This window comes from Nycticebus coucang, chromosome X (assembly GCF_027406575.1).
Source record: "Nycticebus coucang isolate mNycCou1 chromosome X, mNycCou1.pri, whole genome shotgun sequence".
Classification (NCBI taxonomy): Eukaryota; Metazoa; Chordata; class Mammalia; order Primates; family Lorisidae; genus Nycticebus; species Nycticebus coucang.
In genome coordinates, this window is record NC_069804.1 from 68469890 (window position 1) to 68497370 (window position 27481).

At 39.3% G+C, this 27481-nt stretch overlaps 1 protein-coding gene across 4 annotated transcripts in view; it reads right to left on the bottom strand.

The window, feature by feature from the left end:
* Positions 1–4631, bottom strand: part of ARHGEF9 (Cdc42 guanine nucleotide exchange factor 9) — a 368607-nt gene extending 363976 nt beyond the window's left edge. Inside the window, exon 1 of one of the 4 annotated variants that reach the window (XM_053579818.1) lies at positions 4611–4631. Coding sequence is in view for 2 of the 4 variants with exons in the window: in XM_053579819.1 (XP_053435794.1) it covers positions 4167–4196 (30 nt within the window). In the remaining 2 variants the exon portion in view is untranslated. Of the gene's footprint in view, positions 1–3923; positions 3946–4166; positions 4521–4610 lie in introns of those variants that run through there. The other 3 variants (XM_053579819.1, XM_053579824.1, XM_053579823.1) reach the window with 3 other exon arrangements.
* Positions 4632–27481: the final 22850 nt, after the last annotated feature.

Genomic DNA, 27481 nt, shown 5'->3' on the forward strand with positions numbered 1-27481 from the left:
GGCAAAAGAATCTCTTAAGCCCAAGAGTTAGAGGTTGCTGTTAGCTGTGACACTATGGCACTCTACCAAGGGTGACATAGTGAAACTCTGTCTCAAAAAAATAAAATAAAATAAATAAAATAGAGAGTATTAAAAAAAGATCCATTCCTTATATCTTATGTGCTAAGTATACATATCTCCAAAGTACTAATAATATGCTTAATCATCTTCTACTATTTCACAGTGCAGGGTACTAATTAGCCATATCAATGCCCAGCCCATTCAATCATAGACTTAGATATGAAATATCTTTGCATGCATACACACACTTTGTGTTCTTTCTAGCCCCAATCTCAGCCATCTGAGTGTCTATGCAAGTGATCAGAAAGGACAAAGAAAAAAAAAAAAAGAGGCCAGGCGCAATGGCTCACACCTGTAGTACTAGCACTCTGGAAGGCCGAGGCGGGTGGACAGTGGATTGCCTGAGGTCACAGGTTCTAGACCAGCCTAAACCAGAGCGAGATCTCATCTCTAAAAACAGCTGGGTGTTGTGTCAGGTGCTGGTAGTCCCAGCTACTTGGGAGGCAGAGGCAAGAGGATCGCTTGAGCCCAAGGGTTTGAGGCTGCTGTGAGCTATGATGATACGACATTCTACCAAGGGCAATAAAGTGAGACTCTGTCTCAAAAAAAAGAAAAGAAAAGAAAGGAGAAAGACACAGATAATTACAAACAATGCTGGGTATAGCCTTTTCATATATATTACCTCCTCCATTATCCTATTTTAAGCCACTACCCTATTGAAATTTAAGTCAGATCATGTCTCTGGGTTTACTCAAAACCTTTCAATGGTATCCAATATCCCTCAGATTAAATGCCCTATAAAATTGGCTTCCTGTTTTCCCTATGATTTCATCAACCTTTCTTCCGCTTAAAAATTCTTTATCCTCAGGATATTGGCCTCTTTATTGTGTCTTAAGTAAACCAGTTGTATTCTTTCTGGATGTTTCTTAAGTCTAGGACCCTTGTCTTTTAAAAATGCACATGGAGGGCGGCGCCTGTGGCTCAGTGAGTAGGGCGCCAGCCCCATATGCCGAGGGTGGCGGGTTCAAACCCAGCCCCGGCCAAACTGCAACAAAAAAATAGCCGGGCGTTGTGGCGGGCGCCTGTAGTCCCAGCAGCTCGGGAGGCTGAGGCAAGAGAATCGCGTAAGCCCAAGAGTTAGAGGTTGCTGTGAGCCGTGTGACGCCACGGCACTCTACCCGAGGGCGGTACAGTGAGACTCTGCCTCTACAAAAAATAAATAAATAAATAAATAAATAAATAAAAAATGCACATGGAGCTTGCCCTTCATTTCCTTCACAACTTTGCTCAAATGTTCCTTAACCAGAGACACTCCAACTAATATATTATCCCACTCCCTCTCACCCTCTCTTCTATTAACAGGTTTTATTTATTTCCCTTAGCACTTAGCACCTCCTGACATATTGTATATTCATTTGTGTGCTTGTTCCGTGAATCCCATAACTCCAAGGATGTAAGGTCCATAACAGTAATTTGTTTTTGCTCACTGCTGTCTCCCCCGCACCCAGCTCAGTACCAATAAATTCATGGTATACAGACACTCCTATATTTTTAATAAATTGATGACTTCAGTAGTACCTATATGATAGGGTACTTTATCCCCATTTTATGGATGAAAATATGGAGGATAAAAGAGCTTTGGCAATTGACAAGAGTTTCAGAGCTAAAGAGCATAAAAGCCAGGCTCTGAATTTCAGACTTGTGACCCTGAGAATACCATTCTTTCTACTCTAGCACATTGCCTAACCCAGTACAGATTAGCATTGCAGGTAGAAGCTATGAATAAATATACTGAACAATTTACCATCCCATGGGAAATCATAGTTTAACACTCTCTATGAGACAAATTTTATTCTGTAAAATTTCAAACAATATTTTATGTTCAAGGATTATGATTTACGTGTAACACTTGAAACAAGTAATTATCGTCAAATGCTCTAAAAAGAAAGCTCACTGCTATAAAACATTCAGTTTCTACCTTGCAAATGAAAGAATAAGAAACAAAAGAGCTTTCAACTATCCTCATTATAAAATGGTTGCTAGATATATAGTCCCTGTTTTTTCATAATAAGCCTAGTCAAATTTTATCCAACATTTTTTTTTATGAATCTGAGAATCTCAGACCTGGAAGGAATTATGGTGATTATTAATAGCTCTGTTTAACAGATGAGAAATCTTAGGCCCAAAGTGTTTCTGTCAGTTAGTAGCAGCACCAACATGAAAGGTTCTTGCCTACTAGGTTAGAATATAGTTTACTACTCTTATCTCTTAAATTATGGCAAACAGCTAAATAAATACTTTTGTCATATAATATTTACTGCCTCAGTTCCCTAAAAATAATATAATGAGATTTTTCCCACTAATGACTCCTTAATTACATAGTCTTCACAAGATGTTTCATACTCTCTTCTCTCACACATTCATAGAGATAAGGTTATGTAGGCAAAAAATAAAATTTCTCCATCAGTTTAACCTGCTGTTAGTGGGTGACTTTATACTACAACAATATATTTGAAAGACTCATCCCAATTGCCAGAAATGCCAGGACTAGCATGGATTCTTTTTCATAGTATTAGTTCATCCTAAAGAAAGTGCAAAGGTCATGACCCTTTGTTCCTTTCTGCCTCTCCCAGCATCATTTGAACAGATGATTCTGTGGAGCAATGGGGAAGGACAGTGACAAAGAGTCAGGAGACTCAGCCACTAGACAACTCAGCTTTGCCTGCAAGGAGTCTGTGGCCCTGGGCAAGTTTTTCCCACTCCCTGGATCTCAGCTTTTCTGGTTGGATAGCAAGGACTCTAGGGTAGTTTTCACCAGCTCTACTCTTTTCTAATTCTACAAACATTTGATGTACTCTCAATGGGACTGCAGGGAAGAATGAAGGTTTAGGAAGAAGGGTCTCTTGGAGCACTGGCATGCAGGTACATAAACCGGATGCCTTTAAGAACCACTGAAACAGAGTTCTAACAAAACCCTTAGGAAGAAAAGAGGATAGCTTCCCTGAACACAGTCCTAGCTCATGCCAGATTCTTTCCTCCCTTCAAGAATGGAAGCAAAAAAGGAGTTAAACACCAATTTTTGCCTAACCTCTTCAGGCTACTTCTGCTGCAGGTTATGGATGGCAGTGAAATGTGAGGGGGCATTGTCATCAGTGCCTGCTGACCCAACCCAACTGCCCTAGGAGAGCCTCTTGCCTATGCCTCAGGCTGAGGACAAAGTCACAGTGGCCTCCCACTCCCCAGATCCCCAGCCCAGGCTTAAGTTACCCTTGGCTAAGGCAGACAGGCATTAAAACGCAGCTACTATTTTCTCTCTGCAAAGGGAAGTTATTCCAAGGTCTCCAGGTGGAGAAGGGAGGATGTGATAAAATAAGCTATTGGAAGATATTAAACACACACACATACACACACACACACACACACACTCATTGGGAGGTAAGGAAGAGCTCTGTTAACTGAATGTGGTCCAAACTCATTTCTAGAATGGTGTTTTCTGCAGCTATCTCTCCTTGACAAAGCCCTAAGTGTAGACAGGGTGACTCCAGCCCAGGAAAAGAGGGGCGGCAGGGCTCCCCCAGGCAGCTTCCCTGAGAGTGGCTCTCTGCCTTCATGCCCTGGGGCTGGCCAGGGGCCAGGGGTACAAACGACCTAAGTGGGGACCATGCAGCTCTCGAATAAAGCCCCCTCCACAATCCCAGGCTTTGTGACTGTTCCCTCCCCCCCCAACAACCCCCTGTTAGCTCGCCTGCCTCTTGTGAGCTTCACCGCTTTCAAATAGCCCCCAACCCCCTCACCTCTCCGGCCTCCCAGATGACCCCTGGGCTGCTCCTGAGCACTTCGTCTAGCTCCCATACCCATCTCACCCAATTTCGGAGGCAGTAGAAATGTGGTGGGGGATGGGAAGGGGCTTTCTTGGGCAGGCGGCAGGAAAGCAGGGACTCCTAAAATGGCCACAGAAAGCTCGCTGGTCTCTCAAGGACAGCAGCGAGGGCGGGTGGTGGGTAGAGCGGAGGAGGCTTACTGCGTGGTAGCCGGTTGGAGGGACTGGAGGTAGGGCTAGGGGAACTGAGGATCAGGCGAGAGAAGCCAGAGCTGCGTGCACTCACCATTCCCGGTCCGCCCCTTAGCCACTCCATGGTGCCCACGAAGTCCGGCTTCTCTGAGGCCCGGTAGCTGGCGCCGGTTGTAGCGGGCTGGTGAGAGCTGGGCTAGAGCAAGCCGGAGCCACAGCGGCCCCTCCGCCTCTCCCCTCCTCCACTCCCCAAAGCCCAATCCCCTCCGTCCTGGACCTCCCCTTCATTCAGGTTGTTCCATGACCAACGGCAGGCTCTGCCTCTCCGTCCTGCTGCTCCCAGGGGACTTGGCCCAGAGGGGTGCGTGAGTGGGTCCTAGTGGGCCGCCTGTGTACTCCACCAATGTTTGAGAACTGGGTGAAGGAGCGCAGGAAAAAGATGGGGTCGAATAACCTCACCCGCCCCGGTGAAGGCAGCTGCTACTTCTGCCTGATTCCTGCTGCGCTAGAGTTAGTTGCTGTTTATGGTAGGGCTTACCAATTGTGCTAAGTCAGCCGAAAGTCCTCTCCAAAGTTGCCTGAAGGTGTTGGGCAAACCTCCCCGGAATAAGATCCTTCCCCCAGTGGACTTCTGCATACACCCCTAGGGTCTTCTCTCTTTAAGGTCTTTGTACTCTCTTCGGCCTTTCATCTGCAGTACTTTCACTTCTCTGAACAACCCTGAGGCAGACATTAGCATCTCTATTTTACAGATAAATAAATGGAGGTTTAGAAGAGGAAAGGATCCTGCCTAAGGTCACATTAAAAAAGATAAAACCTCAACTTTACCCTCTGAAAATTCCCAAACTTATTTTTCTGATATCTCTCTCTCTCACACACACACACACACACACACCTCACAGAAACATGAAAGGTAATTTGACGGATGAATTTTCCATTTGGTTATTTTGCTGAGAATGAGTCAAATGTACATCAGCAAAACAGGCAAAATGGAGAAACCACCCACCTCTTTGTAATTCCACCAACTCTGGGCAATGCAACCCAGCTTGGCACCTTTGCATCTGTTGAGAATTAGCATTGTCAGGCGCATTCACACCCCCTTATTATTTCACATAATTCTCACAATAACTGTGTGAGATGGACACAACAGGGAGTATTAATTACTTTTCTTACAGACATGAACGCTAAAGTCCAAATATTAAAAGACAAAGTAGCACAGCCAAATGAAACAAAAATCCAAGGCTTCTGTCTAGATGGGAAGGTTGGGCAACAATGGAATTGTAAAAACAGAGGTTGTAACTGCAGCAATAGGGAATTAAAGTATGATATCAGAAAGATGTTCCTGGAGGTAACCGGCAGGAAGACTTCAGTGGCATGTAACCTTATTTATGCTCTTCTTCTTAGCATACCTTCTCCAACTTTATCCAAGTCATTATTTTTGCCAGATAGGAATGGCCAAAGAGAATCAGCAGTGCCTTGATAAACATCCAATCATAAGAAGTGTACAAGCAGATGCCAAATGGCCCTTTGGCAAGGGATTCCTGAATCAAATAGAAGCCTGGCTTGGGTAATCTTTAAATTTCCTCCCAAGTCTGGTAGTGCAGGAATCAGTGATTCTATAATGTTTCCTCTCTTTCCTACCTCTTGAATGCACCTCCCCTTCCAATCAGCCCATTCACACTTTCAGGATTTTTTTTTTTTAATATCTGACACTAGGCACACTTTTAGGAAGCTTTCCAGAAATATCATAACACCTCTGGTTTTATAATCTTTCATCTGAGTCCTATATCACTACCATTTAGCTCACTCAATTGAAAATGATCTTTTTTTTTTAATCTTGTTAAAGGCTTCCAAAACTTATGTGTTGAAGTCCTAATCTCCAATATCTCAAAATGTGATTGTATTTTGACATAGGATCTTTAAGGAAGTAATGTAGTTAAAATGAGATCATTAGGGTGGGCCCTTATCCAAGATTACTGATATCCTTCTTACATATAACAAGAGGAAATTTAGTCACAGATCGGTACAGAAGAAAAAACAAACAAACGGAGAAGACTCAGGGAGAAGACAGTTATCTAAAAGCCAAAGGGAGGTCTCAGAAGCAACTAACCCCACTGACACTTTGATTTCAGACTTCTAGCCTTCAGGAATACAAGAAACTAAATTATTATTTTTTATTGTTGGGGATTCATTGAGAGTATAAGAAATCAAGTTATACTGATTGCACTTGTTAGGTAAAGTCCCTCTTATAATTGGGTCTTGTCCCCAAAAGATGTGTCACACACCGAGGCCCCCAACCCCCTCTCTCCTTCTCTCCTCTACACTTCCTTATCCCATCCCCCTCCCTCCTTCCCTCTCTGGTCTTCCTTTCCCTCACCCTCTCCCTCCTTCTCTCTTTCTGCTCTCCCCTTCCCCCACTCCCCACCATGTACTAAGTCCACAAAAATAGAGACAGACATTTGGAATCAAATAGAAAACCAGGAAATGAAACTTATGTCTTATAGCCACCTAATCTTCAATAAACCAAACAAGAACTGGGGGAAAGAATCCCTATTCAATAAATGGTGCTGGGAGAACTGTTATCCACATGGAAAAGACTGAAACTGGATCCGCACCTTTCTCCACTCACAAAAATTGATTCAAAATGTATAAAAGACCTAAATTTAAGGCATGAAATGATAAAAATCCTCAAAGAAAGCATAGGAAAAACACTTGAAGATATCAGTCTGGGGAAAGTCTTTATGAAGAAGACTTCTGTGGCAATTGCAACAACAACAAAAATAAACAAATGGAACGTAATGAAACTGAAAAGCTGCTGTATAGCTAAGGACACAACAACCAAAGCAAATGGACAACCTACATAATGAGAAAGGATATTTGCATATATTGAATCAGACAGAAGCTTGATAACTAGGATCTATAAAGAACTCAAACTAATCCACATGAAAAAAGCCAACAATTCCATATATCAATGGGCAAGAGAGATGAATACAACCTTCTCTAAAAAAGACAGATGAATGGCTAGCAAACGTATGAAAAAATGCTCATCATCCCTAATTATTAGAGAAATGCAAATTAAAACCACCCTGAGATATGATCTAACACCAGTAAAAATGGCCTACATCACAAACTCTCAAAATTGCAGATGCTGGCATGGATGTGGAGAGAAGGGAACACTTTTACACTGCTGGTGGGACTAGAAACTAATATAACCTTTTTGGAAGAAAGTATGGAGAACCTTCACAGAACTCAAGCTATACCTCCAGTTTGATCTTGCAATCCCATTACTGGGCATCTAACCAAAAGAAAAAAAAAATCCTTTTACCATAAGGACACTTGCACTAGACTGTTTATCGCAACTCAATTTACAATCACCAAAATGTGGAAACAGCCTAATTGCCCACCAACCCAGGACTGGATTAACAAGCTATGGTATATGTATACCATGGAATACTATTCAGCCATTAAAAAAGATGGAGATTTTACATCCTTTGTATTAACCTGGATAGAAGTGGAACACATTATTCTTAGTAAATCATCACAAGAATGAAGAAGCATGAATCCTATGTACTCAATTTTGATATGAGAAAATAAATTCTTATTGTTTATGTCACCCAGTCTGTGACATTTTGTTATGGCAGCCCTACCTTCCAAACTAATACACTGGTCATATGTACATTTTTCTACTTATTGTCTCTTAAATGGAATCATAAGATTTTTTTTTTTAATAAAAGCAGTGGCAATGAATTACTCACCTTGCCATCTCCTACAATACTGACCAACTAGCACATAGGAAATATCTAATAAAAATTTGTAAGGGAAATATATATGAAATAACCCTCTGAATATATGTATATATATATATATCATATATATGATATACAGAGAAGGAAATATATATGGCAAATAACACTTGAAGAGGTATTCAACCTTTTTAGTTACGAAGGAAAGATAAAGTAAGACCACAATTAATTAACATGCATTTGTTCAACTGGCAAAAACTGTAGTCCGTTAACACAAGGGATTGTAAAAGAGGTGCATATACAGTCATTTATTCAATAAAAATTTATTAAGTCCAGTGGCGCTCATAGCTTAGTCGGCAAGGGTTCCAGCCACATACACCTAGGGTGGTGGGTTTGAACCCAGCCTGGGTCTGTTTAGCAACAATGACAATTGCAACAAAAAAATAGCTTGGCATTGTGGTGGGCACCTGTAGTCCCAGCTACTTGGGAGGCTGAGGCAAGAGAATGCTTAAGCCCAAGAATTGGAGGTTGCTGTGAGCTGTGATGCCGCAGCACTCTACCCAGGGTGACAGCTTGAGACTCTGTCGAAAAAAAATTATTAAGTCCAAAAAATTTTTTGGATTGATTTTGATGGATGCATTCAACTGTATTATTAAGGCCCCCTGGACCAGACATTGTGATAAATGCTCAGCATGCAATACAGAGTTACTCACTCTGTGTAACTCACAATATACATGGAGTAGAGAAAAGTAAACAATAAGCAAGCAAACAAGATATTTAGAGATTATCATATGTTTTCTGAAGGATATAAGCCATTTTATGTGATGTGAGCAGCGCTGGGATTATAGGAAGTGTCTGTATCAGTCGTGGGCCAGTCGGGAAAATGAATTAAAAACAAAATAAAATGCCCTGGGTCTTTCAAGCTAAGGGTATTTAATATATCACACCTCCGGAGCTAAGAAGCCATACAGAGGATGCAGGAGGTAACTTAACATTTAGCAACCACAGAAAAGTGCAATCACTCCTACGGATAGATAGAAAATGGGAAAAGGTGATATTACCTGAACCCAGAAACAGGTGCTGCTGTGCAGAAGTTAAAAGCATGGTATGAGCAGCCTGTTAGAAGCAGGCATTATAAATGAAAGAGTGGTTTGAGAGAAGCTGGAGCCATGAGGGAAATACAGTAACTGACGGAAAATAACCCTCTGAAGCAGGTGGTGGGCAAAATGTCCTGCCTTCTCCCTTCTTCCTAGGTATCAATCACTCACAGGTGTCTCTTGTTGTACAAAAATAATGAAAAATCAAGGAAACTTAAGAAATGTAGTTTTCAGGAGAAGAGTGCAGAATGGATCTGAAAGTAAAGAGGCCAGTGTTAGTATATGTGCCTAGAGATTTCTACAGAACACGTATAGATCCCAGTTGAATCCAGTAAGTCTTGAGCAACTATTCACCTAGAACTACGTAAGCAGTTAGAAGAGATATAATGTAGTGGTAAAGGTACAAGCTCTAAATCCAGAAATGTTTGGATTCAATGATTGGCTTGAGCAGGTTATTTCATGCTCTGTGCCTCATCAGTTTCTTTATCTGTGAACAGGGATAACAAAGTTGTTATAAAGATTTGATAAATTTGTTCAAGGAAAGTACTTAGCACAGAGACTGACAACCAGTAAGCATTCAGGACAGGATAACAGAAATCTGGACAATGGGTTTCCATAATCTCTGTGCTCTGGACCTCTCTCTTAAAAACCTGTGATCTCACAGGAGCCTACTAGGTAGCTAGCCAGGCCCCAGCTCTCAGTGGGCAAAGGCTAAATTTGCCTTCTTTTAGGCTACAGACAACATGAAAAGAACGACAGCAAAATTTCAGCTTCTCAGTTTCTCCTATCATGCAATGAGCACATTAATTGTACCTAAGAATATTAAGGAATCACTGATCCATAGATATCAGAGTTGTCAAAGATCTTATAGATTATCTCTTCCAACATTCTCATTTTACTGATGAGAGGATATAGCCCTAGGGAATGAAAGGAACTCCTAAAGGCACAAAACAAGTTAGTGGCTGAGCTGGGATAAAAACTCAAACCTTTGATTCACCACAGTGAGTACAGTGCAGTAGTGAAGGGGTAAATGTTAAAAGTATACAACTATTACAATGATAGTATTGGGGACCTATGACTAATATCAAAATTATAACCTCTGTTGTCTTAACAAAGCAAGTATGTGTGTGTATATACACACACACACATATATATACACACACACACATACATACATATATATATATATACACCTATTCCTATACATTCATAAATTCAATAAATATGGGTGCATACTATGTGCCAGGTGCAGTATGTTAAGCACTGATGCAACAGCAGTGAACAAGATGAACACAGTCCATGCCCTTGTTTCTATTCAATAAAAAAGTAAATCAGGTAAATAAACAGGCTAACACAGATGGTGGTAAGGGCTTTAAAAGAAACAAATGGGGTAGAGAGTAACTCGGGGGCAGGTGGGGTAGAGTTTTTATAAGGAAGTCTTTTCCAAGGGGATGGAACTCAAGTTGAGGCCTAAAGATTTATAGTAAGCCAGCCATGTAAGAGGTAGGGGAAAATTATTTTGGGCACAGAAAACAGAAAGTACAGAAGTTCTGAGGCTTGAACAAGCTTACAGTATTCCCAGAATTAGAACCATAATGAGGCTGAAGACTAGAGAGAAAGGGGAAGAGTATAGGAGACAAATTTGGCAGAAATCAGATCATGTAAAGATTTGAAGGCCATAGTAAGAGAATTTATATTTATTCTAAGAAGAACAAGGAGAGAGGGCCTGGTGTGGTGGCTCATGCCTATAATTCTAGCACTCTGGGAGGCTGACGAAGGTGGATTGCCTGAGCTTACAAGTTCACAGCCAGCCTGAGACAGAGCAAGACTTTGTCTCTAAAAATAGCCAGACATTGTAGCAGGCTCCAGTAGTTCTAGCTACTTTGGAGGCTGTGGCAAGAGTACCACTTAAGCCTAAGCATTTGAGGTTGCTGTGAGCTGTGACCCCAGGGCATTCCACCAAGGGCTATAAAGAGAGACTCTGTAAAAAACAAACAAACAAACAAAAAAAAAACCCATAACATAACAAAACAAAAACAAACAAACAAGAAAAAACCAGCAGGGAGAGACAAGAAGTAATTGAGGGATTTTTAAGGAGGAGAGTTAGTTGATCTAATGAACACTTTAAAAAGATTACTCAATCTGCTAGATAGTAAATGGATTGAAAGTGGGCAAGAGTGTCAATTGATACTGGTCAAGGGAACACTACAACAAGAGGACATTTCATTTCTAATTACTTACATGCCGAACTTAAGTGCCCTCAGATTTATGAAACATACTTTGATTGGTCTGAGCAATATGATATCCTATAACACCATAATAGCTAGAGACTTTAACACCTTTCTGATGGATCTGGACAGATCCTCTAAACAGAAACTAAACAAAAATAAAAGGGACTTAAATGTGATGCTAAATAAATGGGCTTAATAGACATTTACCTTTTTTCTGTTTACATGGAAGACCTGGAACATATTCTTCGGAGTAAAGTATCTCAAAAATGGAGGAAAAAGTATCCAATGTACTCAGTACTTCTATGAAACCAACTTATATTTACCAACACTTTCTTATGAAAGATAGAAAATAACTATAGCCCAGGATGAAGGAGATAAATGGAGTGGGAAGGAAAAGGAAGGGGGAGATTTAATAGAGGGAGGGTAAAACGTGGGACCACATCTATGGAGCATATTGCAAGGGTACAAGTCAAATCTGTCAAGTGTAGAACATAAATGTCTTAACACAATAATCAAGTAAATGAGGCAAAAGCTATGTTGATTGGTTTGATAAGCACGTCAGATTGTATTAAAAATCAACACATTGTACACCACATACACATAAATGCATTCATGATCTGTATATAAAAAATAAAAAAGTAAAAATAAAAAATAAAGAAAGAAAATAAAAAATAAACAAAAATAAAAAAATAGACATGTACAAAACACATCTTCTCAAAGCTAAGAAATATATGTTCTTCTTGTCAGCCCATGGAACATACTCTAAAAGAGTTCATATCCTAGGATGCAAATAAACATCAATAAAATTAGAAGAATTGAAATTATACTTGCATCAATTCAGACCACAAGACAATAAAGATGGAACTCAACTCCAACAAAAACATTAATCCCCACACAAAGACATGGAAATTAAACAACCTTATGCTGAATAACAGTTGGGTCAAGGAGGAAAACATCAAACAGTTGGATAAAAGAGGAAATTGTTAAATTCCTCAAACATAACAACAATGAAGCTACAAGTTACCAAAACCTGTGGAATACTACAAAATCAGTATTAGGCGGGAAATTTATTGCATTAGATATCTACATCCAAAAAACAGAAAGAAAGCACATCAAAAACTAATGAATCATCTTAAGGAAATGACAAAGGAAGAACAATGTAATCCAAAAGAAGAAAATCCTAGCAGAAGAAAAGAAATAACCAAAATTAAATCAGAAATACATGAAATTGAAAACAAACAAAAAAAAATTTAGAAAATAAATAAAACAAAAAGTTAGTTCTTCAAAAAAATAAACAAAATTGATAAACCTGTGGCCAGATTAGCTCGAAACAGAAAAGTAAAATCTCCAATAACCTAAATCAGACATGAAAAGGGGGAAATAATAACAGATATCACAGAGATTCAAGAGATTATCTCTGACTACTACAAGAAATTCTATGCCCAGAAATTTGACAATGTGGAGGAAATGGACCAATACCAGGAATCACACCATCTCCCTAGATTTAACAAAGAAGAAACAGATCCTTTGACCAGACTAAGCACTAAGATTGAAAAAAGAATTAAAAATCTTCCAACAAAAAAAGCCTTGGACCAGATGGCTTCACACTTGAATTCTATCAAACCTTCAAAGAATTATGCCCATACTGCAGAAACTATTCCAAAACATTAAGAAGGAAGGAATCTTCTACAATAGGTCATTCGATGAAGCAAACATCATCCTGATATCAAAACTAGAAAAAGACCCAACTAAAAAGTAGAAATATAGACCAATTTCACTAATGAATATAGATGCAAAAATACTCAATAAAATCTTAGCCAATAGATTACAGCAACACATTTAAAAAAATTATATGTCACAATCAAGTAGGCTTCATCCCAGGGATGCAAGGCTGGTATAACATACACAAACTGATAAATTCAATTCACCATATCAATAGAATAAAAAAAAAAAAGAACCATAGGATCCTCTCAATAGAAGCAGAAAAAGCATTTGATAAAATTCAGTATCCTGTTCTTACAAGAACACTTAAGAATATAGGCATAGGTGGCCCATTTCTGAAACCGATTGAAGTCATCTATGACAAATCCACAGCTAATATCACACTGAATGGAGTAAAACTGAAAGTTTTTCTACTTATAACTGGAATCAGACAAGGATGTACTCTATCACTACTACTATTCAACATAGTGCTGGAAGTTCTAGCCAATGCAATCAGGCAAGAGAAGGATATAAAATAAAGGGCATCCAAAATCTTTTCCAATGATGATACCTTAAAGAAACCCAGAAACTCAACCACTAGACTCCAGGAAATACAGTAATGTCTCATGTTATAAAATTAATGTTCACAGATCAGTAGCCTTTGTATATGCCAATAACAGTCAAGTTGGGGAACTAATCAAAGACACAATTTCTTTTAGTGTAGCCTAAAATAAAATAAAATATATAGGAAAATATCTAAACAAAAGAGGTTAAGGAGAACTATGAAACCTTAAGAAAAGAAATAGCAGAAGACAGCAAATGGAAGAGCATACCATATTCCTGGCTGGGAAGAATCAACATTGTTAAAATGTCTATACTTCCCAAAGTAATCTACAGATTCAATGCAATCTGTAGATTATGCAGTGCAATCACATTAAAATACGAATATCAAACTTTGAAGATTTGGAAAAAATGTAGTTATTTATTTCATATGGAACCAGAGAAAATCTCCTATTGCCAAGGCTATTTGAGTAATAAAAACAAAGCCAGAGGCATCACTGTACTGGACTTTATGTTATATTACATGTCTGAAGTGGTCAGAACAGCATGGGGTTGGCACAAAAATAGAGACATAGACATTTGCAACCAAATAGAAAACCTAGAGATGAAACCAATTTCTTATAACTATCTGATCTTTGATATACCAAACAAAAGCACACACAAGGGAAAAGAATCCCTATTAAATAAATGGTGCTGGAATAACTAGATAAGCACATGTAAAAGACTGAAACTTGATCCAAACCTTTTACCACTTAAAAAAATGATTCAAGATGGATGAAAGATTTAAATCAAAGACATGAAATGATAAAAAATATAGAAGAAAGTGAGGGAAAAACTCTTGAAGATGTCAACCTGGGGAAAGATGTTATGAAGAAGACTTCAGTGGCAATTGCAACAACAACAAAAAAATTAACAAATGAAATTTTAATAAGCTGAAAGGTTTCTTCACAGCTAAGGACACAACAATCAAAGCAAATAGACAACCTTCACAATGGGAAGAGGTATTTGCATATTACAAATCTGACAAAGCCTTGATAAGTAGAATCTATAGAGAACTCAAATTAATTAACAACAAAAAAGAGCTAACAATCCCATGTACACTGAGCATGAGACATGAACAGAACCTTCTCTGAAGGCTCAGCACCTGTGGCTCAAGTGGCTAAGGTGCCAGCCACAAACACCTGAGTTGGCAGGTTCGAATCCAGCCCAGTCTTGCCAAACAACAATGATGGCTGCAACCAAAAAATAGCCGGGAGTTCTGTTGGGCCCTTGTAGTCCCAGATACTTGGGAGGCATAGACAGGAGAATTGCTTGAGCCCAGGAGTTGGAGGTTCCTATGAGCTGTGATGCCACGGCCCTCTACCCAGGGTGACAGCTTGAGGCTCTATCTCAAAAAAAATAAAAAAATAAAAAAAAAGAACCTTCTCTGAAGAAGACAGATAAATGGCTAACAAACATGCAAAATGCTAATGATCCCTAATCATCAGAGAAATGTAATTCAAAACCACCCTAAGATATCACCTAACCCCAGTGAGATTAGCCTACATCACAAAATCTCAAAGTTGCAGATGCTGGCATGAATGTGGAGAGAGGGGAACACTTTTACACTTTTGGTTGGACTGCACACTCATACAGCCTCTTTGGAAAGAAGTATGAATAACCTTCAAACAATCAAATTAGACTTCCCAATTGATCCCAAAATCCCACTTCTAGGCATCTAACCAGAAGAAAAATAATTATTTTATCACAAAGACATATGCACCAGATTGCTTATCACAGCTCAATTTACAATCACCAAGATCTGAAAACAATATAAATGCTCATCAACTTAAGAATGGATTAAGGAACTGTGCTATATGTATACCATTGGGTATTAATTTAGCCATAAAAAAGATGATGACTCACATCTTTTGTATTAACCTTGATTGATTTGAAACATTCTTCTTAATAAAGTATCACAAGAATTGAAAAGCAAATATCCAATATGAAGTCAATAGATGATCTAATTCACACCCACATAGGAGAAAAACTCATTTCAATTCAAGTTGGGGGGGAAGGAAGAAGCAGGGAAGGGGTGATTTGGGGTGCTCCCACTGAATGGGCACAATATATGGGGTTTACAAAACACCTTTTGGATACAAGAGATAACTACAAGAGGGACTCTATCTAAAAATTCAAATGTCGTGATGTGGTTGTTTGTATCCTCACATTAACCTGAAATTAGTCCAGGAGCAGGGCCATTTGGAATTCTTCTATGCCATAAGCTTCCAGCTGGTGAAGAAAGCCCTTCCTCTTAAAAACGTGGAGTATGGGCTCTCTTTCTCTGGGCCTTGTCTTCCTGCAACAAATTTAAAAACCCTTAAATTTATCCATGTCACTGTACACTCATAGCAGGCTTATCCATGCCACACCATTAAATGGAAACTAGTAATACTTTTCAAAACTTTCTTCTTAATTGCCAAATGCAAAATATTACAAAATACTTTACAACCCCACAAGATAAGCCATTATCAAACGTGCTAAATGCACTTTAAAAAATTACATTTAAGAAGGAGGATATGACCCCTTATCTCTCACCCAACAGATATTATCAACAAAGCCCTTATAACAATTAATCTTTTTGATCAAAATCCTGATAATTTTTCTGCATTTTTTGTGCATTTATTTAAAAATTACTTTTACACTCTCAGTTACAATAAAATTCTTAGTATTACTGGACAAATATTCATTTTAGTCATCATTAGTTTTCTTTTTTAATTTCTCTCTTATTCCTTCTGTTTTTTTTATTATTAAATCATAGTTGTGTACATTAATGTGATAATGGGGCACCATACACTGGTTTTATATACCATTTCACACATTTTCATCACACTATTAACATAGCCTTCCTGGCATTTTCATAGCTATTGTGTTAAGACATTTACATTCTAAATTTACTAAGTTTCACATGTATCCTTGTAAGATGCACCACAGGTGTAATCCCACCAATCACCCTCCCTCTGCCCACCTCCCATCTCCCTCCCCTCCCTTTGCCCCTTCCCCCTATTCTTAGGTTATAACTGGGTTATAGCTTTCATATGAAAGCCCTAAATTAGTTTCATAGTTGGGAGGAGTACATTGGATACTTTTTCTTCCATTCTTGAGATACTTTACTAAGAAGAATATGTTCCAGCTCCATCCATGTAAACATGAAAGAGGTAAAGTGTAAATCTTTCTTTAAGGCTGCATAATATTCCATGGTGTACATATACCACAATTTATTAATCCTTTCGTGGATCGATGGGAACTTGGGGTTTTTCCATGACTTACCAATTATGAATTGGGCTGCAATAAACATTCTGTTACAAATATTTTTGTTATAATGTGATTTTTGGTCTTCTGAGTATATGCCTAGTAGAGGAATTATAGGATTGAATGGCAGATCTATTTTTAGTTCTCTAAGTTTTCTCCAAACATCTTTCCAAAAGGAATGTATTAATTTGCATTCCCACCAGCAGTGTAGAAGTGTTCCCTTTTCTCTACATCCACGCCAACATCTCTGGTCTTGGTATTTTGTGATACAGGCTAATCTTACTAGAGTTAGATGATATCTCAAAGTAGTTTTGATTTGCATTTCTCTGATGATTAAAGATGATGAGCATTGTTTCATATGTCTGTAGGCCGTGCACCTGTCTTCTTCAGAGAAGTTTCTCTTCAAATCCCTTGCCCAGCCTGCAATGGGATCACTTGTTTTTTTTCTTGCTTATACATTTGAGTTCTCTATGGATTCTGGTTATTAAACCTTTGTCGGAGACATAACCTGCAAATATCTTCTCCCATTCTGATGGCTGTTTGCTAGCTTTACTTACTGTGTTCTTGGCTGTGAAGAAGCTTTTTAGTTTGATCAGGTCCCAGCAGTGTATTTTTGAAGCTGCTAAATTGCCTGGGGGGTTCTCCTCATAAAATACTCTCCCAGACTGATTTCTTCAAGGGTTTTCCCTGCACTCTCTTCCAGTATTTTTACAGTTTCATGTTTTAAGTTTAAATCATTAATCCAGTGACACTCTGTCTTAGTTAATGGTGAAAGGTGTGGGTCCAGTTTCAGTCTTCTACAGGTTGCCAGCCAGTTCATCCAGCAACATTTGTTAAATAGGGAATCTTTTCCCCACTGAATGTTTTTAATTGGCTTGTCAAAGATCAAATAATGGTAAGTAGCTGGATTCATCTCTTAGTTCTCTATTCTATTCCAGACATCTACTTCTCTGTTTTTGTGCCAATACCATGCTGTTTTGATCACTATTGATTTATAGTATAGTCTGAGGTCTGTTAGTGTGATTCCTCCTGCTTTTTTTTATTTCTGAGTAATGTCTTGGACATTCAAGTTCTTTCATGATTCCATATAAAACAAAGTGCTATTTTTTCAAGATCTTTAAAGTATGACAGTGGATCTTTAATAGGGATTGCATTAAAATTGTATATTGCTTTGGGTAGTATGGAAATTTTAACAATGTTGATTCTTCCTAGGCATGAGCATGGTACGTTTTCCATTTGTTAAAATTTTCAGCTATTTATTTTCTTAGAGTTTCATAGTTCTCTTTATGGAGATATTTTACGTCCTTTGTTAGATAAACTCTCAAATTTTCATCTTAATTGGCACTACTGTGAACAGAATAGAGTCCTTAACTGTTTTGTCAGCTTGACTATTGTTGGTATGTATAAAGGCTACCGATTTATGAATGTTGATGTTGTAACCTGAAACGCTGCTGTATTCCTTGGTCACTTCTAAGAGTTTTGTACTAAAATCCCTGATGTTTTCCAGATAACAATCGTATCATCTGCGAAGAGCAAAACTTTGATCTCTTCTGAACCTATATGAATACCCTTTATAGCCTTTTATTCCCTAATTGCAGTGCCTAAAACTTCCAATACAATGTTAAAGAGCAGTGAAGACAATGGGCAGCCTTGTCTGGTTCATGGTCTGAGTGGAAATGATTTCAATTTAACTCCATTCAATATGGTATTGGCTGTGGGTTTGCTGTAGATGGCCTCAATCAGTTCAAGGAACGTCTCTTCTATACAAATTTTCTTAAGTGTTCTGATCATGAAGCAATGCTGTACATAATCAAAAGCTTTTTCTGCATCAATTGAGAGAATCATATGGTCTTTGTTTTTTAATTTGTTTACGTGCTGAATTATACTTACAGATTTATGTATATTGAACCAGCCTGGAGACCCTGAGATAAAACCGACTTGCTCATGATGTATAATTTGTTTGATGTGTTGCTGGATTCTGTTTGTTAGGATCTTGTTGAATATTTTTGCATCTATATTCATTAGTGATATTGGTCTATAATTTTCTTTTCTTGTTGGGTCTTTTCCTGGTTTGGGGATGAGGGTGATGTTTGCTTCATCAAACGTGTTGGGTAGTCTTCCTTCTTTTTCTACATTTTGGAACAGGTTGAGTAATATAGGTACTACTTTCTCTTTAAAGGTTTGGTAGAATTCTGATGGGAAACCATCTGGTCCCAGGCTTTTCTTTTTGTATGGTTGATGCTATTTCAGAACTTGATATTGGCCTGTTCATCATTTCCACTTGATTCTGGTTAAGTCTTGGAAGGTGACGTCTTCCAAGCATTTGTCAATTTCCTTCAGATTTTCTTATTTCTGAGAATAAAGTTTCTTGTAATATTCACTAAAGATGTTTTGAATTTCTGAGGAGTCTGTTATTTTGTCTTTGTTGTTTTTGATTGATGAGATTAGAGATTTTACTCTTTTTTTCCTGGTTAGGTAGCCAAAGGTTTATCTATTTTATTGACCTTTTCAAAAAGCCAACGTTTTGATTTATTGATCTGTTGTATAATTCTTTTGTTTTCAATTTCATTTAATTCTGCTCTAATTTTGGTTATTTCTTTTCTTCTACTAGGTTTGGGGTTGAAAAGTTGTTCCTTTTCCAGTTGCTTGAGATGTCCCATTAAGTTGTTAACTTCCTCTCTTTTTGTTCTCTTGAGGAAGGCTTGCAGTGCTATAAATTTCCCTCTTAGGACTGCCTTTGTGGTATCCCAGAGGTTCTGATAATTTGTGCCTTCACTATCATTTTGTTCCAAAAATTTGGCAATTTCCTTCTTTTTTTTTTTTTTTCGTAGAGACAGAGTCTCACTTTATTGCCCTCGGTAGAGTGCCATGGCGTCACACAGCTCACAGCAACCTCCAGTTCATGGGCTTAGGCGATTCTCTTGCCTCAGCCTCCCAAGTAGCTGGGACTACAGGCACTCGCCACTACACCTGGCTATTTTTTTATTGCAGTTCAGCCAGTGGTTCGAACCCGCCACCCTCGGCATGTGGGACTGGCACCCTACTCACTGAGCCACAAGTGCCACCCAGCAATTTCCTTCTTAATCTCATCTCTGACCCAGCTACTTTTCAGCATAAGGTTATTTGAGTTCCATGGATTTGTATGAGTATGCAGATTCCTGCTGTTACTGAGTTCAACTTTATTCCATGGGGGTCCAAGAAGATGCAGGGAATAATTTCTATTCCTTTAAATTTACTGAGGGTAGACTTGTAACCTAAGATGTGATTGATATTGGAGTATGTTCCGTGGACTGATGAGAAGTATGTGTATTCAGTTTTGTTGGGATGAAATGTTCTGTAGATGTTTGCTAAATCCAAATGCTGGATGGTTAGGTTTAAATCTAAAATTTCTTTGCTCGGCTTCGTATTGGAGGATCAATCCAACACTGCCAAAGGAGTGTTGAAATCTCCGACTATTATGGAGCTGGAAGAAATCAAGTTGCTCATGTCTGTTAGAGTTTCTCTTATAAATTGAGGTGCATTCTGGTTGGGTGCATAGATATTAATAATTGAAATCTCATCATATTGAGTATTACCCTTAACAAATATGAAGTGACCATTCTTATCCTTCCTTACTTTTCTCTGTTTAAAGCCTATTATATCTGCAAATAGAATTGCAACACCTGCTTTTTTCTGACTACCATTTGCCTGAAATATGTATGACCATCCTTTAACCCTGAGTCTATATTTGTCTTTGAAGGTAAGATGTGACTCTTGCATGCAGTAATTCTGGCCTGAGATTTTGTATCCAGTCAGTTAACCTGTGCCTCTTTAAAGGACATTTTAAGCCATTCACATTAATGGAGAATATTGATAACTGTGGTAAAATTTTGGGTATCGAGTTTTTTGAAAGTCTAGTGGATATTTTAATCCTTTCACCACTGTGGAAGTTGGAGTTTGATCAAAAGTTTCTTAGTGAGTTTACTTTTGTGGTAAAGGATTTGGCTGGTCATTATGGAGGATAGGTCTGAGAACATCCTGAAGAGCTGGTTTGGTTAAGGCAAATTTCTTCAACATATGAATGTCATTAAAATATTTAATTTCTCCATCATAAATGAAATTCAGTTTAGCTGGATACAGGATCTGGGGTTGAAAGTTATTTTGCTTTAGGAGATTAAAAGTGGATGACCACCTTCTTCTGGCTTAAAAAGTTTCAGCAGAGAGATCTGCAGTCATTCTAACATTCTTCCCTTTGTATGTAATGGATTTCTTATGTCTGGCTGCTTTCAGAATTTGCTCCTTCCTATTAACACTAGCGAAGTTAATTATGATATTCCTGGAGGATGTCCTATTGGAATTGAGTCATGTTGGGGTTCTAAAACTGTCTGCTATCTGAATTTCAGAATCTCTTGGCATGTCTGGAAAATTCTCTTTCATAATTTCATGGAGAAGGGCCTCTGTGATTTTGGGGCCACTTCATCACTTTCATGGATTCCAGTGAGGCAGATATTAGCCTTCTTTGAATTATCCCACAGCTCTCTGGGAGAATTATCCGTTTTTGCTCTCCATTTATTTTCCTCTTTGAGAGTTTGGGAGCATTCAAAGGCTTTGTCTTCAATGTCAGAAATCCTTTCTTCTGCTTGTACCACTCTGTTACTGAGGGATTCTACTGTATTTTTCAGATCTTTGAGGGCTTCAAATTCTTGCTTCAGTGCGTCAAATCTTTGGTGGTTTTCTCTTTAAATTTGTTAAATTCTTGAGACAACTTTTGAATTTCTCCTATATTTTCTAAGTCTGAATTTTCAATGGCTCCTGAATTTCTAATTCAAAATTTTCCTCCATTCTATTAATCTTGTTTGCAATACAAATTCTGAATTTGATTTCTGACATCTCGGCCAGCTGTTTATGAATGGGATCTTCAGTTATATCTGCCATATCTTTCCTTGGTGGGGGTGGGGGGGTTGATCTATTCTGTTTATTCATGTTACCAGAGTTTTTCCACTGATTCCACCCCATGATTATTTTACACCATTTCATTTTTTCCTTTTGAGCTTTGCTGAGGGCCCATACAGTGCTATGGCCTAAGAAACTGGAAACCTGTTTGGTGTGGTGGGGCTAAATTGTTCGGTCTTATTTTCAGCTGGTCTCTGTTTGACCCTAGTGAAACAGTTAGTCTGGGTTGAAGTCTCAGCTGTGGAGAAATACCAGCAATTAAGTCACCCCGCCCCCTGCAGGCAACAATTGGAAAAGGAAAATCAAACCTTCCTACAACCACACACCCGGGGCACCACCTCAATAGTCCTCTGGCAGTTGGCTTAGTTCAAAAGGTCCAAATCAATTGTCTCAGTCAGCACCTGTCTCAGGTGGGAGAGTTTAAAAGGTCTCTGGCAAGTGGATCGCAGGGGTCTAGTGACTACTCAGATATGGCTTGCTCCAGTGCTCCGTGGAGTCAGGAGGACCCACCCAGCAAATAGATCATTCTGGAAAGGTTGATGCCTCCTTCCCCACCTTGCACCTCTGTCACACCCAGTTACTGATATTCCTCAGGGCTTTGACCCAGTTCCTGTAGTGAACAGATACTCCAGGGGTTTGCAACTGGCTGAATCACAAGGAAATCTATTTCTGCTCAGCCAGGCCACTGTGCTCTGCCTTTATCTAGCACGGGGAGGTGAGGCCTGACAACCTCGGGTGCTTGATGGGAGCTGAGGTGTGTTCACTTAGTTCCAGCCCCACCCCTGATTGATGGTACTCACAGAACAGAACAGAACAACTTTGCAGGAATTTGTTTCTGTCCCTGCTAAATTCCCCTGCCGAAGAGAAGCTGTTTTGAGTTTCCAGAGCCTGCGCCTCAGGCCCTATCTTTGCTCCTGCAGGTTTGTATTCAGTTACCTGTCAGTTCTAGCCTCCTGTCTTCCTTTGTTTATAGGTTGATGATCCCCTGAGGGCCGGGTGCACCTTAGGCTCAGTAAAGCAGTCCTCTGGGTCAGCCCTGCCCTGGGAACTTCCTGACTCTGCACGTGCATTTCTAGTCCCCAATGCTCCACCCAGGCCAGTACTGCCTCAGGGAAACCCTTTACTCACGGGGGCCTGCATTTCCATCCCAGATCTATTCCGTGGTGGTTGCACCTGAGTAGATGCCCAACCTCCTCTGGTTGCCCAGGGAGACAGGGGGTGTGGCTTCAGAATATCCGGGAGTGAGCCCTATTGTTGCCAAATGATCTCTGCTGCTCTGCGCCTCAGGGCACTGCCACTCTGGTGTGGTTGCCAGTCAGCCAACCGTCCTGTCCTCACTCCCATGCCCCAGAGTCAGCACTGAAGAGCTGCAGTTTAGGCCCTGTCCACACCCGTCAAGAAATCACCCAAGAATATGGACCCCTGGGGGACAGGCCTCCAGACCTCAGAGTGAGAGTGGAGGTGAGTGCTGGGAGCTTAGAGTTGCAGGTAGCAAATATATAAAGTTTAATACAGTTTTATGCCTGGCAGGAGAACATCGTGGCACCCTAGTAGGGGAGGTAGGTCCAGCTTCTTGAGGGTCTCTCCCGTAGAGTGTAGTGGGAGGATCTTTGAACTCTGCTTGTCTGTTTGTGGGGCACTGCGAGCTGTTCTCATGGGGGAGGGAACTCCCATCCGCTTTGTGATGAATTTTGTACCTTTTGTTTGTATTCTTGGGGTTGTAGCTTGCCTCAGTGGGGTTGATGTGCATTCTTAAACCTTCTGTCTTGGTGCAGCTCTAATCCACCAGGTTAGTTTCTAAATTTCTGTCCTTTAATTCTCCTTCTTGATGGGAGCCTCCAAGTTCTGGCTGCTCTCTTAAATGACAACAATGCAAATATCAATTTTTCTACATTTTAATTGTATTTTCAAAATGCCTCCAAACCAGCATGGCCAAAGGATCAATAAAATTGGGGCAAACCTCTAGATATGACACAATGGGAAGTGTTAACATTTTATTTGGTGTTAACATGGGGGAGAGGGTGTGTTTCCACACTAACACGACCTGTGTGGTTCCCTACAAAAACGGCTGAACATGAGCTGGAAGTACTACTTCAACTCATGGCCAATATAGGAGTCCTTTCAATAGATGAGTCTTTAGCAGAATCCACAAGTATTCCTGCCCCAAACACAAATGGTGGCCTTGGCAACATGGGGATCACTTAAGAAATTATTTCAAGATGCCCACTCTCTTATAAAATACCTGGGAACTCCTTCAACACCTGAAAACAAGTTCCTGGTTTGCTTAATGTTTTTGCTGTCACTAATGCAGAACACATCTTTTGGGATACTTAATAGAAGCACCTTTAATCCAGCTATTATTTCGGGGAGATTCTAAGCCCCCCTTTCCAGTAAAGTAACAACACCACTTGAACTAGAACTCTTTTGATGCCCTAGGGTGACCCTTGCTGAATCAAACTGACGGGATTTACCCTACCTTCCTCCCCCCTCCAAATCGAAGACATAATGTTTTCTATACCAGTGCCATAGGCCTGTTTACAGTAAATTTAACAACTTCTCTCTGTTGAAATCCTTGTACGTACTACTAGCCCATATGTATTTTTATTAGCTCCTTCTTTTTCATTTCAATTTATTCTTCTACCCTCTCTTTCTCTAGTGCTTGGTTAAGTACTTCCTTTTCCCATCACAATATTGCTTATTTGAACATCACCACTATATTCATTATGAAAAGAAAAGTAGATGGGTTCCAGTTTATCTTGAATGACCCTGGCAAGCAGATTCCACTTTACATATTTTAACTGATGTATTAAAGAAATTAGTTTCTACTATTGTTTTACTTGCTTCTGCATCAGTGGCTATAGCTGCCTTACATGAACCTATTCAAAATGCTCATTTTGTTGATATTATGATAGTTAATAACACACAAGAGCTCACAACACAAACCAAGATTCACAGTCAAGTAATGCAAAGACTTGGTGCCCTCAAGGCTGTCATTGAATGGCTTGGTAATAAAAAATAAGCTCTGCAAAGGACTGCTGTTCAGTATGACTTTAACAATATGAACATTTGCATCACAGCAGTTCCTGACAACAGTTCCTTCCACCCATGGGAGTAAGTTATGGCTCATGATATAGCTAATTTATTTATTCAATTACATAGACAGACTATTGCCATTTAATAGGCTAGCCAACATTCTGTTTTTAATACTTTAGAAACAAATTTTCAATCATTATCTACTTCTCACTGGTTTTCAGGATTAAATATAAGGATGTGGTTTTTATTTTTTGTACTCTCCTGATTTTCTTCTTTATCATCATCATCATTTTGGTACAGGATTCCACCACTCAGGCCTGGACAGGGACCCCCCACCCAATTCTCTAGGCCTAGGTGAGCTCATAAATAAGACCCCCATTTCCAGGCACAAAAAGACTGCCTTCTTCAGGACACATCCTTTGTGCTCTAACAAGATGATGAACAAAGCAGCCTGATATAGTTTTTTGGGTGGTTCCGCCTTGAGTATGGAGCACACACACTAATCCCTTCTTGGAGACAAAAACTGTAAAGACCTGATAACCTTGCCCTAGTGGAGGAAGAACTACATTCATTTGTTAATGACTCATTAACTTTGAAAATATGTTTTTCCACCTACCACATCCGGGCCAAGTGTAATTCTCAATTCCTAATACCCCTAGATAAAGAGCCCATGTAGAGACTCCCCAGTTTAGTTCTTTCCCCCTTCCAGAAGCTCTGGTGCTTTTTACTTCTGTATTCCTTCTTACCACTTATCTGTGGTTCATGGGCTCATTATTTGAATTCCTGAGACAAAGGACCTTCTGAGGAAGAAATTCCAGTATTATATTTGGGGGCTTGTTGTCTGGGACTGAAGATCTGTGGTAAGCAATGGGACCACTTACCTCCCTCCTGCTTTTCTACTTCTGTATTCCTTTCTGTCTAATAAAAATCCTATCTTACCACTAATCTGTGGTCTGTGGATTCATACTTCATATCCCTGAGACCAAGGACCTACTGAGGAAGACATTCCAAAATCAATGTTTAGATAATGAATGTGTCATCTGACCCCAAAACAGAAGAAACAAGATGAAATGTTTGCTTATGTTCACTTAATGATGTGAAAAAATAAAATAGAGGGATATATAGAGTAAACTGAGCCCTGATATTTAGCATAAATCTTGCTTCCTACTTTAGAGAACTGGAAAATCATGAGAATGGCATGTGAGTTGTGTGTTTGCAGATCGGAAAACTGGCCTCCAAGGGAAAATGAACATGTGAGGTGTGGCAATACCAGGCCTAATGGTTATGGTAAGGATTCTGTATATTCCAAAGGTCTCTTGACACGAGAGGCAGAAGTCTTGCTTAAGGTCTGAGATTTGGCAAAAAACAATTGGAAACATTCTGTCTGACACTTTCCATATTCCCTCTTTTTTAATGCTGGCGTCTGATAAGTAGCTTTTAACTACTTTTTCCTGCTTTGTGATAATAAATAGGACTGGAGGTTTACTTGGGAGGGCTCCTCCCAGAGTTCCTCAGTCACCCAACACAGACTTTGTGTCAAGCCTCTTCCTTCCTTGTGCCAAGACCCCTTTTCTTTTCTTCTTTTCTTTTCTTTTCTTTTCTTTTCTTTTCTTTTCTTTTCTTTTCTTTTCTTTTCTTTTCTTTTCTTTTCTTTTCTTTTCTTTTCTTTCTTTCTTTCTTTCTTTCTTTCTTTCTTTCTTTCTTTCTTTCTTTCTTTCTTTCTTTCTTTCTTTCTTTCTTCTTTCTTTTTTGAGACAGAGTCATAATACATCACCCTTCGTAGAGTGCCATGGTGTCACAGCTCAGAGCAACCTCAAACTCTTGGGCTAAAGTGATTCTCTTGCCTCAGCCTCCCAAGTAGGTGGGACCACAGGTGCCTGCCACAACGCCTGGCCATTTTTTTGTTGCAATTGCCATTGACGTTCAGCTGGCCCTGGCCAGGTTTGAACACACCAGCCTTGGTGCATGTGGCCGGCACAGTAACCACTGTGTACGAGCTCCCCGCCAAGACCCCTTTTCTGATGACTCCAATCCCTTTACTTACTCACATGACTGAGAGTTGGTGTTGATTGCTGGAATGAGATCTCAGTTCCTTGCCATGTGGATAAGTTCATTTCCATAGGGCTGCTTGCATATCCTCATAATGTGGCAGGTGGCTTCCTCCAGTGAGGGTGATCCAGAAGAAGAAGGCCAAAGTCACAGTAACTTTTATGACCTATTCTTGAAAGTCACAGGTTATTGTTTCTGAAGTATCCTATTGGTTACACAGTTCAACCTCTATTCAGTGTGAAAGCATATAAATACCAGGAAGTAACATTAGAGGCCTTTTGGGAGGTTGGTTACCACAATGACTGTATCACAATTTGTTTATCTGCTTTAATGTTGATGAGTTAGGTTGTTTCCATTGTTTTTGTACTATTACAAACAGTGTTGCTGTGATTATCCTTGTCCAGGCTTTCTATGCACATGAGAAAGAATTTTTCTAGGAGATTACTGGATCATAGATTATTTGCATTTTCAAATTTATTAGATAACACCAAAATTGATTTCCAAGTTGGTTGTACTAGTTTATACTTCCACTACCAGTGATTTATATTCTCCATGTTCTGTATTCTTGTCAATACTTGACAATATCAAACTTTTTATATATGCCAATCTTATTGGTATAAAGTGTTATCTTCTGAGGATTTAAATTCACATTTTTTTTTAATTACTAAGAAGGTTGGACATCTTTCCATGTTTATGTTCCATTCATGTCTCTTTAAGGAGAAATTCTTATTTTAATTATCTGCCCATTTTCCTTTCTTTCTTTCTTTCTTG